Source organism: Astatotilapia calliptera, chromosome 20 (genome assembly GCF_964374335.1).
Source record: "Astatotilapia calliptera chromosome 20, fAstCal68.1, whole genome shotgun sequence".
In the NCBI taxonomy this organism is placed as follows: Eukaryota; Metazoa; Chordata; class Actinopteri; order Cichliformes; family Cichlidae; genus Astatotilapia; species Astatotilapia calliptera.
Genome location: NC_137441.1, coordinates 7,923,630 through 7,939,480, shown reverse-complemented (window position 1 = coordinate 7,939,480; position 15,851 = coordinate 7,923,630). Strand labels below are relative to the sequence as shown.

Below are 15,851 nucleotides of genomic sequence, written 5' to 3'. Positions count from 1 at the left end.
GTTCACGGTCATACCGGTATAATGTTGGGCAACGATAAGAAAATGAAATATCGCAATAGAATATGGGTAAAACGCGCACGCACAGTGCCTTTGTTTTCATGCAAACATGGCGGAAAAAGCATGGCGGCGACAGAGAATGAGAAGGGCGAAAGCGGATCGTTGAATGAAATGGATGAACCAGAATTGGTTTGTAAAAATGCTGCAACTTCAGTGGTGTGGAACTGGTTTAGCTTTCGTCCGTCAGCTACACAACAAAGCACTATTTTTGGTAGAGCATGCTAGCGGGCCGTCGTTATTATCATCGTGTTTTTTGGAGAATAAGGCACACTTAAAATCAGTCCTCTGATTTTTCTGAAAATCGACAGTGCCCCTTATAATCCCGTGCGCCTTATGTATGAATTCTGGTTGTGTTTACTGACCTCGAAACGATTTTATGTCGTACACGGCGCTCGAAAATCTGTCAAATGGTTTAGTACGACTTTACTAAGCTACGAAGCCGCACCACTTGATTAATATTTCCGCATTGTGTGTGTATAACCTGTTTTTAAGTTTTGTGGGTATTATACATGGTTATGCTGAGGATATGTCGGCCAATTTCCACTGGAAATGCCTTTTGGTTAAACTGTCAGCAAGGAATTTGCATTTGCACCGTAAAATTTTTATATAACTTTAATGCACATAAAAAACAGCTGCTTGTTTAAGTGAAAATACATTGATGGTTTTTGGGGGGTTTTTTTGCACTAATAAAGTTGTGGAGTTGTAAAGTATTTTGTCTAGTGTCAGTTATACAGTCAGTTATGTCGTTATCGCAAATTTTCTAATGTATATTGTGATAAATATTTTTGATCATATCACCCTGCTCTAGAGACACCGTTACATAAGTCAGCTATTTCTTTCTCATTATGACTTTTTATGTTTGTCACCCTTTTTACTATGATCTAGAGATGTTTTACACGTCTGAATGTCAAGCCATGTTTTCTCCGTTTGCACTAGCTCACCTAACAAAAGGCCCCTCATTTGCATTAGTCCCTGAGCAGGCATTGTTAATTGACTTAAGCTAGGATTAGTGTTAATCAGGTTTTGTGCCCTGGAACCATTGGCCAATCCTAACCTCATTATTTGATAGCAGCACACGTCCTGTCAGCCCCCATCAAGCTGTTAATTAATAGAAGCACACCAGTGCACCCCAGCCTGCACTCCCTCTCATTTTCCCCTCTCCCACCCTCACATCTTAGCTCCTGCTGTGTCAGTGGAGGTCAGTATAAAGAAATATACAGTACCGTGTAGCTTGATCTCTGTTTAAGGTGAAATAGGCGAAATGCTCTGCAAATGAGTACATTTCTAGACACATGTGCATACCTATGTCAGGGCTGTGTATTGCTTTGTGATCATGCATGTCTGCACATCTCTCAGTGCCAGTTTAAACCTCGTGGCTGTCTCCCACCCCAACTCCTCTGCTGGCGACATTCACTGGCCCTGTAACATAATATGAGGTAATAAGGGTACCTCATCCTTAGAGACTCTGACATCTCTGCTTCTGCTTCTCTGCAGTCAACTGCTGCTTCCATAATAGCCCAGACCAAAACGTTTTTTAAAAAATCTGTTGAACCTGTTCTCTATGTGTAGAATCTGTACTTACACTTTGGTGCTGATTGTGAGGAAATCTTGCAAAATTTTTCAAACAGACAAACACATATTTGAGGAGGAGAGTAAATTAGTGTTTTACAAAGGAAGCTAATTACAAATATTTAGAAATAAACATTCAAAAGATGAGGCCAGTCGAAGGCAGAAAGTCCTCACTAAAGGTAACCTTGAGTAGCACACTTATTCTTGAGCTTGTTGAAAGCCCCTTATCATTTATAAAAATACTGTTTATCTCTGATTAACCTCCTATTTCAGTCCTAAGTTGCTTCTGTTTCTTTGTTGTTTCTGTTTATTTTTGTCTCACTGTGCTTCCATTTCAGAGGATCCACCTTTTTGAATTTGTGTCTGGGGATTTTTGTTTTTTAACTCATGAGTGCATATGTGCCTGCACACTTTGTCACTTTGGAGAATGTGAGCTAAAGTAACAGTCCAGCACCAATCCTGCCAGAATAATCAGCTCTGTAATTAAGAGCTGTGAGTATGTCAACTGTCTTCATACAACCCCCCCCCCCCCCCCCCACCCTTTCTGTCTCTTTCACTCTCACTGTCTGACTGCCTCTATAATGGCACAGCATTTGTCTGTTTCCTCCCTGCGCCTATGCAGAATGCTCATGACATTTATTGTGAAACTAATGGCAGTGCTTCAGTCCTCCTAATTGTAGGCTTTAATTGCAATAATTATTTACAAGCCTAATTAGAGCCTAGAGAGTGTCAGGGAGAAACAGGAGTGCCAGTTGAAGGAATCACAACAGGGTTTGTCAGGAACCAGGCAAAGAGTAAAGTGAATGTGGTTGCATTGTTTGGTCTATAATTGGGGAAGGCAATGTCTGGAAGTCTTGCGTACTCCCGCTTTTTCGCATTTTTTGTTTGGTTTTTTTTTTAACATCTCTTGGTTGCCTTTTTTCTTAGTATTCTCAAAGTGTAGTGTATTGTACATGGTTTTTGAAAGTGAGCCCACACATGACTGGATAACAGCAGGCTGTCCCCTGCACTGTTTTAAAGGTGCTTATATAGAGGTCTCCGGCTGACTCTGTAGACTGAGCTTTATTACTTGAGGAAGGGAGATACTCTTTTTTTTTTTCCCTTTTTTTTTTTTCAACACTGCCAGCTGCTTTGTAAGGGGTGAAGAAGTGTGTATGTGCACACATGTGAATGCATTTACATTCATTTGTCAATGAGTACATGTGTTGCTGTTTGGGTTAAGTTAATTTACCACAGTTTGGCGTAGTAGCTCAGGAGGTCCTTTGTGTGTGTGTGTCTTTTACTGAGTGATGTGGCCATGCTGCCAGGCCTGCAATATGCTCTTTGTCTGTCCTTCACAAGGCCAGTCTTAGTAAACAGGCTACAGCAGGAGAGTGTCTTTTTTTTTGATGGGTTAGCCATGGCAGCTCAACCCTTTCTTCTCTTTCTTTCCTTCTGTTTGCTAAGGTTGTGTAACACATTCTCAAATTTTTCCTCCTTCATTCATCCTTTTCTCTTCTCCTTTTTTCCCCTCTCCTGTCAGAACAGCGTCCGATGGGAGAACTCAATCCCACACTGCCATTCTCCTAACCCCTGCGGCTCACTTTGACAAAACTGTCAGCCTGAGCACCAGTGATGGATGTAGTATTGTACAGTGTGGGTTTACGTTGGGATATGTGTATTTATGTGTGACAGTTAGGGTGTTTTGTGATGTTAAAAGAAGACTGGTACCCTATTTCAGACTATTATTGGACAGAAGAACAGCATTATATGCATGAAAATCAGTAAATATAACATAAAACTTACAAATGTGTACTATTTTTATTTACTCGTATTCATCTTTAAATCCACCTTGAAGAACTTTAGATGGGTGGGCCTGGAAATGGGAATTGTAAATTATACCCCTCACAGAAGAACTTATGTAGCAAATATTAAAGAAATAACTTTCTGTAACACGCACATCTTAATATACACAAAAACAGATGACTATTTCTCTGACTGCTCAGACATGTGCAGACATACATTTTGTTAAAGAAAGTAGATGAATGTGCAGGGAAGGGTTCCCTATCTGTAAGGCAATATTTGAGGAGAAATATTAGAAAGAGAACAGGCAAGATAAGACTAGTGATTTAAACAGTATGCCTGCTGACAGCCTGTTGAAATATTACTCTTTTTGGTGACTTGTAAATCGGATATTTGTAGCCACAAAGATCACATATTGGTAAAAGATAAGATCATATAGTGGCAGTCGTAGGGGATTTTGAGTAGGGGAAAAAAAAGTACTACAACTAAAATTGGTAACTAAATTGAATCGCAAATTTTGTTACTTACACACTGAATTTAGGCGGCACCCTGAGCTGTTTAAACTTTATATGTGTAACCAAAAACACTATACCTCGGAGGCAAAACGTTTATTTATTTCACACTTTCCAAAAGCAGCTGGGGAGCAGTTAATTTGGTTGCACAGAAGCAGCTGTCTAAGAATCGAGGGATGGGAGGGAGAAGGAGACAGAGGGTAGAGAGAGAAGAAAGACGAAGAGAGTGAGACACAAAAGCAGTTTGGTCTCATTATGTTGATTTTTTTTTTTCTTTCTTTCCTCTTCTGCCAAACAAAAACACCCAGGCACCAACGAAGATCACTCACTGCTTTCTTTCTCCTTCGCACCACAGAGTTTCTTTATAAGCAAAGCTGATGATTTTCACTCAACTGCAGACGCGTCTTTCGCCCGAAACCTTTGTGTCTGTATTTTCCTTATAGACTCAAATTGAATTCAATCACAAGCACTATTACAGGTCCTAAGAAAGTCTTCCAGCCTCAATAATACTTCAACATATGAACTCCAGCTGAGGAGTGTTTTAGCGTGCGTTTTACAAATGCAAATAAATACACAATCCATATGTGCATGCATGCATCTAGATAAAGATACCTATACGACAAAGCTATACACACACACGCATACACAAACATTGGCTGGGGTTGCTATTCTTTACCACCTGAGCCTAGTTATCAATGCCTCCCACCCTAATTTGGGTACAAACGCACACAGACCCACATGCACAGAAGCTTACCCTTGTGCACAAGCAACAGCCCAGAGAGCAGTGGGGTGTAACCAAACCCTTCATTTGTATGTACATCATGTACACTGGGAGAAATGCTGAGACAAAGAGAACAAACATGCTCACATGCATGCACGCATAGACACACACACACTCTTGCACACAGAGGCACACACGCACACAAAATCTAACACACTCAGACATGCACTGTGGAGTACCTCTGTGGATCAGAATTCATTTCTGTCTGCTTTTTCCCCTCCAAATCAATACCCCCGTCGGTCGACAGACAGCCGTAAGTGTGCCAAGGAGGCTCTGTTGCCTTCACACCCTCCCCATATGCGCACACATGCACACACACACATACACAGACACACTCATGGTTGTTGATGTGTGATGGCCTCTGCTGCTTCCTTATTAACTCCTCACATGCTGACTGAAGCATACACCTCATTACTGGCTGCATTGACAATCTGGCACCCTACTGAGAGGCACTCACACAAGTTGGACTTGGACAGACAGGCCAGAGATGGATCGAAAGACAAAGAGGTACAGTGAAGCGACCAATATAAAATAAATGTGACATAGATGAGCAGTCCAGACAGGTGGGTAAAAATAACGCAAAGCAGGTAGAGTGAAAGGCAAGAAATTGCATTAATAATGGCTGAAGCTTTGCAAAAAGACATTGTGACTTTTAATCATTAAGGCTGACCTGGAAAGATGCAAGTGTAGGATTAAATGTAGGATTCACAAAAAAACATTTGTTAATGTTGATGTAAGTATCACTCATAGAAAGACGTTTATTATATATGCATTACTTTCCTCTCAGCTGCAGGTTAAGTACACTTGATCTGAATCTTTCACATCAACCTTTTTACCTGAATTAACTAAAGTTTTTCTAATACACTGGTAATTTCATATCATATTATTACTTCACTTGACTGCTGTTCCAGATAACCTATACTGTTAGTATCAGTGAAGACTCACTGTTTCTTAGTGGTTAGTGGCTTAGTGTTGCCATTTATGAATACAGTTTGTCAAAAATGTGCTTTCTAAGTGCAAACCCTCTAATTAACAGGCTTCATTTACAATATAATGCAGAAAAACTTAATTCCTCATGTCATCACTCTCAGTGTCATATCTGTCTTTGCATGAGTACACACGCTCACACATGCACACTCAAAAATATTCTTTGGCGCTTTCACAGCTCCCTGTGCCCATTTCTTAAATGTCAGTGTGGGCCTTTAAACCAGTTGCCAGTGAGCAAGCATAGTAGAGGGGGGCTGAGAGTTCAAAGTGGTCAGGCAGCATGGATGTAATTTCCTCCTTTTAGCCTCCTGACTGAATTACTGAGCAAAGAGGCCACCTCGACTGGGAGCTGCAAAGGAGAGGGAACACTGGAGCGTGGAAGAGTGTGTTCAAGGCAGGGAAAAACATAAGGGAGGAGATGAGAAGATAAGTGAAAAAAGACAGTAAAGGGTCAGGAAAAGAGCAAGGGACTTTAACATAATATCACCAATATCAGTCCTAACATCTTTATCTTGTGTAAAAAGGTGCAAATGATACGTGGAAAGAAGTAACAGCCATGCTGGTATCATTTGCAATGCTTAAGATTCAAGTGATCAAGTGAAGTTGTTAAGTCATGCACAAGTAAATAAACATATTTTTCCCTTGCTAGTGTTTTGCTAAGATTATTAACAGGCACAAAATCAGATTTCTGTCAATGCTTTTAGTTTTTCAGTGCAAGTTAACAGTGCTGAGGGCATGAAAGCTGTTAACATTGAGAGCTTCAGTGATCTACAATATATGCAAAGCCACAGTTGAGGTACAAAAAAACAGTAGAAAAATACACAGGCTTTTGGAACGAGCCAATTCCCCACCTCTTTTTACCCCAAAAGAGAATTGAAGCCATACATAATTGATACACTCCCAGCTGTATTGACTGGTTGTATTTTTCGTCCTCCTCACTGGTCGATTCCCTCACTCCATTATTTCTACACTTGCTCTCTCTCCGCTGCCTCACAGGCCCCTATGACTCCTCCCTCTAGTCCTCCAGCCTGTAATACCTAAACACACACTCACAAACACACATAAACAAAGATAAGGAGGCAGTCCCATCTCCCTCCTCCACTGTCCGATTGCCCAATGCCCCATTTTGCTTTTGAGACACACAGTTGTCGGTCAGTCCAGGGGATGCCTGCAGAAATCCAATGCAATGCGTGCACAGCTGTATTATGTATGTGGTCTGTTGAATGCTGAATTAATACTAAGTCCATGTTTTTTAGGGGGTGGATTATGTTTTTTAGAATAATTAGACCAACCTGTATATGCTTATTGTCACTAAATGGTAAATGGCCTGTATTTGTATAGCGCTTTTCCTAGTCCCTAAGGACCCCAAAGCACTTTACACAACCAGTCATCCACCCATTCACACACACATTCACACACTGGGGATGGCAAGCTACATTGTAGCCACAGCCACCCTGGGGCGCACTGACAGAGGCGAGGCTGCCGGACACTGGCGCCACCGGGCCATCTGACCACCACTAGTAGGCAACGGGTGAAGTGTCTTGCCCAAGGACACAACGACCGAGACTGTTGGAGCCGGGGCTCAAACCGGCAACCTTCCGATTACAAGGCGAACTCCCAACTCCCAACTCTTGAGCCACGATCGCCCCATAAGTCTCCTCCCAAAGGGATTTAATCATTTAACCCTCGGATGGTCTAAGTCAAAAGGGTCCCTTTTTTATGGCATTTAAATTGGGTAAGAGAATTATCCGGATGTATTCCTAAACAACAAACACCCAAACAGTTATTCTAAGTTAAGAGATGCTAGGTGGAAAGCATTAAACTGTATTATTACCACTTTACTTATGTACTTATTGTTCCTGGGTTAGCATTGACACATAATAGACGTTCAGCATCAGAGTTCAAACTGCGGTCAGTAGGCACACGCTTGACCTGCTCCTTCCCTTTTTTCCTGCCTGGCAGTTTGTCTCCTGCCAATCTGTTACTACTTATGAGCTGCCAAGGGCCACGCCTCCCCAGGACCGAGGGGCATGAGAGGGCTAAAGACCTAATGTGGGGTAGATATTGATGCTGTTTGATATAAAAAGGTAACAGTATTGTCTTGATATCCACCTTGGCTTAGTTTAAGTTCAGAATAAGTTAGCATGGCCATCTTTGTTGTTGTGTATGGATTCCAGTCCCTCTTTTTTTTATCCATCTTTTTATTATTATTAAATCCAGCTTTGTAGTGCTGCAATGTCTTGAGTTTTTAGTTCACTCAAATCTCTGAGCATGGGCAAATTCCAATAGTTAAATAAGTGCATGTGTATGTGCAAGCATTTTCTTTCTGAGTAGGTGAATACACACACATAAATAAGGAAGTGGATTCACTGAGAGCGCTGGCTGTGACAAAAAAGGTTAAAAGCTACCAATTTCACACCCAATCATTTCTGGAGTATGGAAGATGGCTGCTTGTAGATGAGGCATGCTGTATCATTTCATTTTGTTGGAGTCTTTTCTACTGTGGTTAGCTTTTTAAAATCAATGACTAATACCTACTCTGAATGTTATTGCGTTTACTTCAAAACCAGTTAGTTTGAAAGCCACCCAGTATAAAAGGGTCTGACCTTCATAAAAACACTAATACAAAATAGTACCACATCTTCCACTGAATCCTTCCTGTTTTTATGCCTGTATCCAGAACCTTCTCTGCATTAATCCTGTAGATGGCTTTTTAATAGATGTTATACAGTGGGGAAAAAAATCAATATTCTGGATTCCTACACAAAATGTGTGTCTCTCAAATGAATTGTAACAAAGCCCTCTAGCATTTGTAACAATAAAACCAACAAACAAGCATTCTAAAAGCAGTTCCTTTCAGAACTGAACAGCACGTGTGTAGCTACAGTGTATCTTCTTAGTGGGTTTTTTTTGTTTCATTTGTTTTTTAATGCACAAGATGTGGAGTATTATTATGCATCGTTATTATATTCATATGTGGCTGTAGCTGTAACTAATAGCTTTAACACATCTGCTCTTGGAATGCTGGGTTTAAGCTGTCATCAAAGCTTCCAGCTGTTGTGGTATCGTTGCACAACTCAGCTCAAGGCCACCAAAGGATCAGATCTTGTCCACCCCCAGCATCCAAGAGCATGCCCTCATTTTGTCCTTAATCACGCTGGGTGTAATTGGTGAGGGTCTTGATGCCTGATTATCCTTGGAACAGCCATAATGCATAACCCCTCACCTCCATTATCAGGTCCAGCCATATATAGGATGGATGTTGATGATTAACATGAACCATTGACCGACCTCGGTGTAAGACTGCAGAAGAAGTGAATTATTCTCATATTCAGTCTTAAAAACTTCTATAAAACAAGTTGAAGTCAGAGGGGATGGGTGAACCTTTTTTTTTTTTTCATATGCAAACTTGAGAGAATGTGAATCCTCGTGGGTGGATGTCAGTGAGCTAGAGGAGATGGCTCTGCCTAGAGAGTACAGTGGGCAGATTTTCCTGAGTTGAGGACAAGAAGACCAGTGGGAGGAGGACAGGGTGAAACAGAAGCAAGGAGATATAGCTGCTGTCCTAAGGAAGAGTCTCGGCAGGATTACTAAAGCAGATTAAAGGGTGGCCTATCAGGCAAAAACGGCTGAGATGTCCTTGTAGGTAGCCTGAATACAAGAAAAACTGGCTGCGGGGTCACTGTGAGAGTAAAAGACCCATAAGCCTGTATTTTTCATATGTTTTCATCTATTTCAGCTACAAGTATTTGCTCTGCTTTTGAGCTTTAGTCATTAAGCTGGCTCAAACTGTTTCTCTGTCTCACTCACACACATACAATTACACACATAAACACACACACAAGCAGACACACACTCTCACATACACTCCTCCCATGCTTACCCTCATTCGCTCTACTGGAATGGGTATTGTGTTCATGATCGATGTGCCTCATTCCAGTGACGTGGCAGCCTGGCTAACTCTCATTAAAAATGGATAGGGTGTAGAGGAGCCGCCAGTGTGTGTGTCTACATGTTTAAAAGGAGGTGTAGGTGGCAGGAAGTCCCAGAGGTGCCAGCTGTTTACCGTGCACTGCTCAAGGTTTCGAAGGTTGGAGGGATTATTGGTGGTGGTAGATGAAGGGGGGGGGGGGGTCCTGAGGTCAGAGCCAGGGCTGTTACCTTGGTAACAATTGCAAAATAGCTTCCTCTCTATTACTGGTGATGGTGGGATTTTTCTCTTTGTGTTGCTTTCTCTTTTTTGCTCAGCCTTGTGAGGCACATCTGGCAATACAGAGACTTGGTCCCATCAGAGCACAGGGCAATGGGCTGTTTCTACTTTACTTTGTCTTCGTTTATCTTAAACCCCCCCCCTCCCAAAAAACTCTTCTTTTCCATCTTCTCTTCAAACTATGCTCCTGTACTGCCTCCCTATCCATCACGGAAGTGCAGTGCATGACTTGCTCCCAGGACAGCAGAGCAGAAATGGAGTCACCATTCATTCTTAGTCACGGATTGTTTGGAACAGATGAGACTGTTCCTGCTGCTCTCTAATCAGCAAACACTGTAAGCCCCACTTGGGTGCCACATCCAAATGTTTCTGTCCCCTGTTATACTCCAAACAGCCTGGCAAAACACATTGGTTTGGGTTTTTTTAGTAATCCTAAAGGCAATGCCTCTTTTACTGAATACCACTACTTCTGTTTCACTGCCACCAGACTATCAACTGTCTGTTTTTTAGGAGGTTTTTTGTCTTGAGTGCCACTGCAGCAAAAATAGTTGAATTTTATATTTTATAATCATACATAACAAAAGTTCACAATGTTAGTGGCCTCTAATGGCAGCAAGAGTTGCCCAGTACAGTTCACAAAAAAGATGTTCGGTGACGTTAACAAATAATGCCCTTCTCAGTCCGCTGCAGTTGTATAATTTGATGGGTTAATAAAAATTTAGTATTTATACATAAAAGGATATCCTGATGTTAAGGGTGGCCATTAATAATGCTAGCCAAATCTGTAGCTATACTTTCCTGTAAACAAAAGCGCTCTTCTATTATAATAATGAAAGCTGAAGTCTTTTTTTCAGCGTGAGGCTTTGAAAGAGAAGAAGCTGTTTTAACCTTAGACTGTGACTGTCAGTCACCCAGGTCGCTCCAGTATGCAGCCCTGCTGTAGCCGCTTTGGTTGAATAACCCCCTGCTAGGGTCATCTTAAGCTGGAATTTTATTAGCATTCATTTGAGTAGCGCACAGTGCATCTTTACTGACAATGTTCAGTTTACCTTATGGGTCAGCTGTGGCTATGAATGTGTTCTGGGAACCTAGAGGAAGAGAAAGTTTAAGGCATTATTAGATCACATGCAGGACTCTTGGTCTTCTTTGAAAACACAACAACAATCTGCACATCCGTTGCAGCGTTGTGCACGTGTGCATTCAAATACGCGCGCACACACACACACACACGCACAGACTCACAGTTGGAGAAGGGGCTTCATTGTGCAGCCCTGCTGTTTTGAGTGACTGTAGCGTGTGCTGGGCAACAGCTGCTGTGATCCCCCACTACCCTCCCACACCACATTCCCCTCACCTACACTCTGTGCTACTGGCCCATGCTGGTCTAAAACATCAATACCCTCGCAGCGACATAGACGCGCAATATTTATTTACAACACACATTTACAGTGCACATGAGTAGTCTCTTATTTTGTGTGCGTTTTTTTTTTTTTCACTTCTCATCTTTTTGTTTTCTCTTTACCTCCCTCCCCTTCTTTTCTTATTATTCTCTGGCCTTTTTGTTCTTCAGTCTGTACTGTATCAGCTGACAGCCTTCTGTGTCTGTCAGTCTTTAAACACTGCTCCATAAGGGACACCCTAAGCTCCCCTCACTATTCTCTGACTTTCCCCCACTGACAGCTGTCTCTACAGTGTAACCCTTTCATGGGTCTGGGCCTCTGTGAAAGTAATAGTATAAAGTTTCAGCAGCCTCATGCATGTTTTGAGAAGGATCTGACGACTTTCTGTGGTTAAGAGAGATTCAGAGGCTTTGCGATATATACACACACAGACTGAGTTGCTGCTTCCTCAGCCAAGTCTAGTTCCTGGTGGGCTTGTTTGTCATCGGTTGCAGCTTCTGCTGCTGATGTGACCTCGTCTGCAGCTCATTACAGCATGCCACCTGTTTGTCCCGAAGCTAAGAAAGACACACACACAGACACACACAATAATAGAGTTTGTTGAATTGACAGGGGGTTAATCTAACTGGAGTGTCCATGGTGGAACTGCCACACAAACTGTCAACTTCCCACCGTGTCAGTGGCTTTCTTTGTCCTCTGGGCTTGTCTTTCTGTAGGACCAGGCAGACACTATGATGAGCTTCTGAGTAGCAAGCACTAAACAAAGAAAGAAAAATACACACTGGAACAGGTGTAGCTCACAGGTTTTACAGCATCTGACAGGTTTGCTGACTATAACTTTTCAGAATCCATGCAATAACAGATGCATGTTTCAAATTTTACTGTCAGCTCTTTGTAAATTTTCAACACTGTGTACCATAAAAGACAGGATTTTGATGAACACCCAGCTGTTATTTCTAACTGACAGTTAATTCCAGTCCATGGTTGCTAACAGCAGTTATTATCACCCAGTTGTGAGTGATATGCACAGGGTCAAAAAACACTTAAAAGGTGCTATTTGCACCCTTAATTCGATCCATCACATTTTACAGAGGAGTCACTTATTAGGCATTGGTGTGATCCTGAGGTTTGCATCTGAACAGGGCAAACACTGTCAGAGCTAGCACTTATCATCCAACACGCCACTTGCCAAGAGACTGAAAGACATACAAAACTGGAAATGAATCTGTGTCAGACTCTAAAATGAACTGATTCAGCCCCCGCTTTTCTTATGCCATTTTCATCTGCTGAGCAGTATTGAGGTTTTCTGGCTTCATGTTACAGTAGATGTACATTTACAGGCGGACACCCACACACACACACCAGCGCACAGAAACCTTTGACTCTGAAGCCCTCCAAGCTAGACAGAAAGAAGGAAGGTCGTTCGAGACGGCAGCACCACATCAGACAGACAACTAGATTCAGATGCATAAACACTCATGCTCTTGTGTATATAAAACCTACCTGGAGATAAGTGTGTGTTACGTAGGCCCAGATTGTGGTGCACACTTTGGCAAACAAGCTGTGAAGTTTGTTCTTCTCTAGTGTGTTGTGTTTACATAGGTTATGGAACATCTCAACCCTGAATAAAACAATATCAGTCAAATCAAGTTCGTACAGTGAGCACTAGGATATTTTTTTATTTATTTTTTTATGCGACTCTACTCAAATAGCACTGTGTGGGTTAGTGTGGTATGGGGGTGTGTTTGGTTTCCACTGGAAGCGCTTAATCATATCTATTGTTGCTGACACTTTCAACATGTAATACTGAAATACCAATTTTATTCCCTTGTCATATTTTAAAAAAAAACATTTACAGTACAGCTTTAATTGTTACTTTCCAGTTTTAACAGTCATGCCGCAGGCCTCTACTTTTTTTTAAATAACATTGATAATTTCAAAAGTTTATCTTTTCTTTGTTTATTTTAGATATAGTTATAGTTATACTCTTCAATACACTTGACTCTAACTCTCTTCCTAACACATTTTACACTTGTGTCATCAAGTTGTACTTTGAACGCTCTCTTGAGAAAAACGTCTGTCACTCGTCCATGTGTTGGTGTGTTTGCACAGGCCATACCTAGGTGGACAGATGCCCTGGTGCAGACAAAAACCCATTGATGGCAGAAAAACAGATTTGTCTTGCCAACTGATCCCAGCTGTTCAGTAGTTTTTATGGCTTTAAGATAAAGGCAACAGTTGCTTGGGCAGTTGGCATCTCACACATCAGTATACAGAGGCGTAGTGTAGCCAAACATTTTGAGGCACATCATTCTCTGCAACAGGTCCACAACAAACAATAACACTGTTTAATAGGGATGGAGGGGTAATGGTGCGTGTCACATTATTACATTTCATAACATAGATTAACTGTGTCAAAACATTGCACATTAATTAATAGTTTCACTGGCGTCTGTCTGTGTGGGACTGAGCATGCTCACACACAAACACATGCATACTCAGAGATCTTTGTTGTACATTTTGTAACGCTTTTCTGGCTGCACTGAGACAATGATGTTTTAATGTGTTTGCAGGTTACCCAAGTTCCCATCGAGTCATGTGAGCAGTACGGGACATGTGGAGAGTGCCTGAGCTCTGGGGATCCACACTGTGGTTGGTGTGTTCTTCATAATATGTGAGTATCCCTGATTAGCTGTCATGTCTATTTGCATCCATATGCCCATTTTCTACCAGTTATATGTATCCAGAACATGAGAGCAGTTGTCTGCTGTTTACCATGCACCGCTCCATATTTAGTGGTTTGTTGTGTTTGTTCATTTTTTTTCAGTTCAGACAGATTTTGTTAGATGTCTCTCAAAATGGCCCTCACTTTGCCCACGCAAAGGCAGACAGGTTATTTTCCTAATGTTTGTCTCTGATGAGATACAGTTTAAGGAAAGGAGACAGCATCTGACTGAAAATGGATAATTGTGCCTCAGAGATGGTTCAGAGCTTCTTGTTGCTGCCATTGTCATTGCAGCTTTATTCTGACATGACTTGATATTTACAGGAAATGATGCCATTCATGTTATATATGTTTGAATGGAATTTAAAAAGACAGGCAACAACAGACCAAAGAGATCAATCAGAAAGTTTAAAGATCAGAGAATACGCATAGAAAGCATGAGTGACACCTGCTGGAGCTCAATAATTACTGCAACAAAATTAACCTTCAAAATGACAGGAAGAAGGGAGAAACGGATGCGGGAAAAATATGCGTGTGCATGTATTCATCTGAAAAAGCAACTGATATGTGAATATTTAGATGAAACAATGTAAAAGAGTGGAATACAGACAATACTGAACAGTAAAAAAAAGCTGAAAGATGTTCAGCTCTGACTCCCTCTCCTGCTTTGTTTCTTAAGTACACAGATTTTATTGGAGTTTTTTCTTAGTTACTGTGTCCCCATTTGAAGCCCCCCTAAATACAGACCCACTCTGTAAAGGTATAGCTGAATATTTGTGTGTGTGTCAAAGCACTGCTGCAATCATCATTATCATGATGGCAGCCCCTGCAAAGTGCACTTAAAGTAATTTACATCACTCCAAAGCTGGGACAGGACAAATAATTGCCTAGCGACAAGGTAATTCAGCATGTGCTTGCAAAGAGCAGGAGGGGCTGACGAAAGCTCTGTATTCTGTGCAGTCTGCGTGCCTTCACACAGGGATCATTTAACACAACATAAGCCTCCATGCTAGACTGCTAATCATATGCTTTTGTGTAGGTGTGGTAGGGGATAGAATAATTCACGTTGATAGGAATCTGAGTCCACTGCATGTAAAAGGTGTTGGTCCTTAAAGGTGAATGGCTTTTGGAAGCCAGCTGTGATGAGGGAACAGCTGTTTGGTGTTTAAATTGCTTCTCGAGAAAATATGTGAGGGCTTACGTTTGAGTGGGTTCATGCATGTGTCAGTGCACATGGGGTCGATTTTTATGTACATGGACAAACACTCATGTGGATCACTGTACTGTACTGTTGGGAGAAAAGGTCAGCACCCTGATTTGCGTAAGATCAGCCATCTGTCCTCTCAATACAGCAAACGGTTTTGCCACCTGTCTCTGATCCTAATCCCCCTTTTTCTAGCCTGACCCTGCAAAGAGTATCGCAGGACCCCTGTCAGCTTTAGCTATGCTGCCGCAGAGAGGAAAAAAGTTACTTGGAGAATGGTTAGCTTTTCTCTCTGTTGCATTTTCAGGCCTCCATATGGTTCTGCCTACAAATGTATTGAAAGAGCTACGATTTCTGCAACAGTTCTAACGTGAAATATCGGTTTTGGTGCTTATATCCAGCTTCTGCATGATAAACACAGCATAAATACCTGGTGAAAAAAAAGACAGATGGTTACAAAAAAGATTCTACAAAGTTTACAATTTGTCCACCTTTTGGCAAAGGTGGCACAAAAAGAAGATGCAACAAACACTGAAGCAAGTATTTTTTGAATATGTCTTGACATAGCATTGCCTTATTCAGCCTGTTCTTCTCATGCACAAAGCCGACGTGCCACCACTCACA

The 15,851-nt window shown here is 41.6% G+C and overlaps 1 protein-coding gene across 1 annotated transcript in view; it reads left to right on the top strand.

The window, feature by feature from the left end:
- The window catches only part of plxna2 (plexin A2), a 157,527-nt gene that overhangs the window by 76,133 nt on the left and 65,543 nt on the right, over positions 1 to 15,851 (top strand). Inside the window, exon 5 of the mRNA XM_026153903.2 lies at positions 13,872 to 13,972. Coding sequence (XP_026009688.1) covers positions 13,872 to 13,972 — 101 coding nt within the window. The remainder of the gene's footprint in view (positions 1 to 13,871; positions 13,973 to 15,851) is intronic.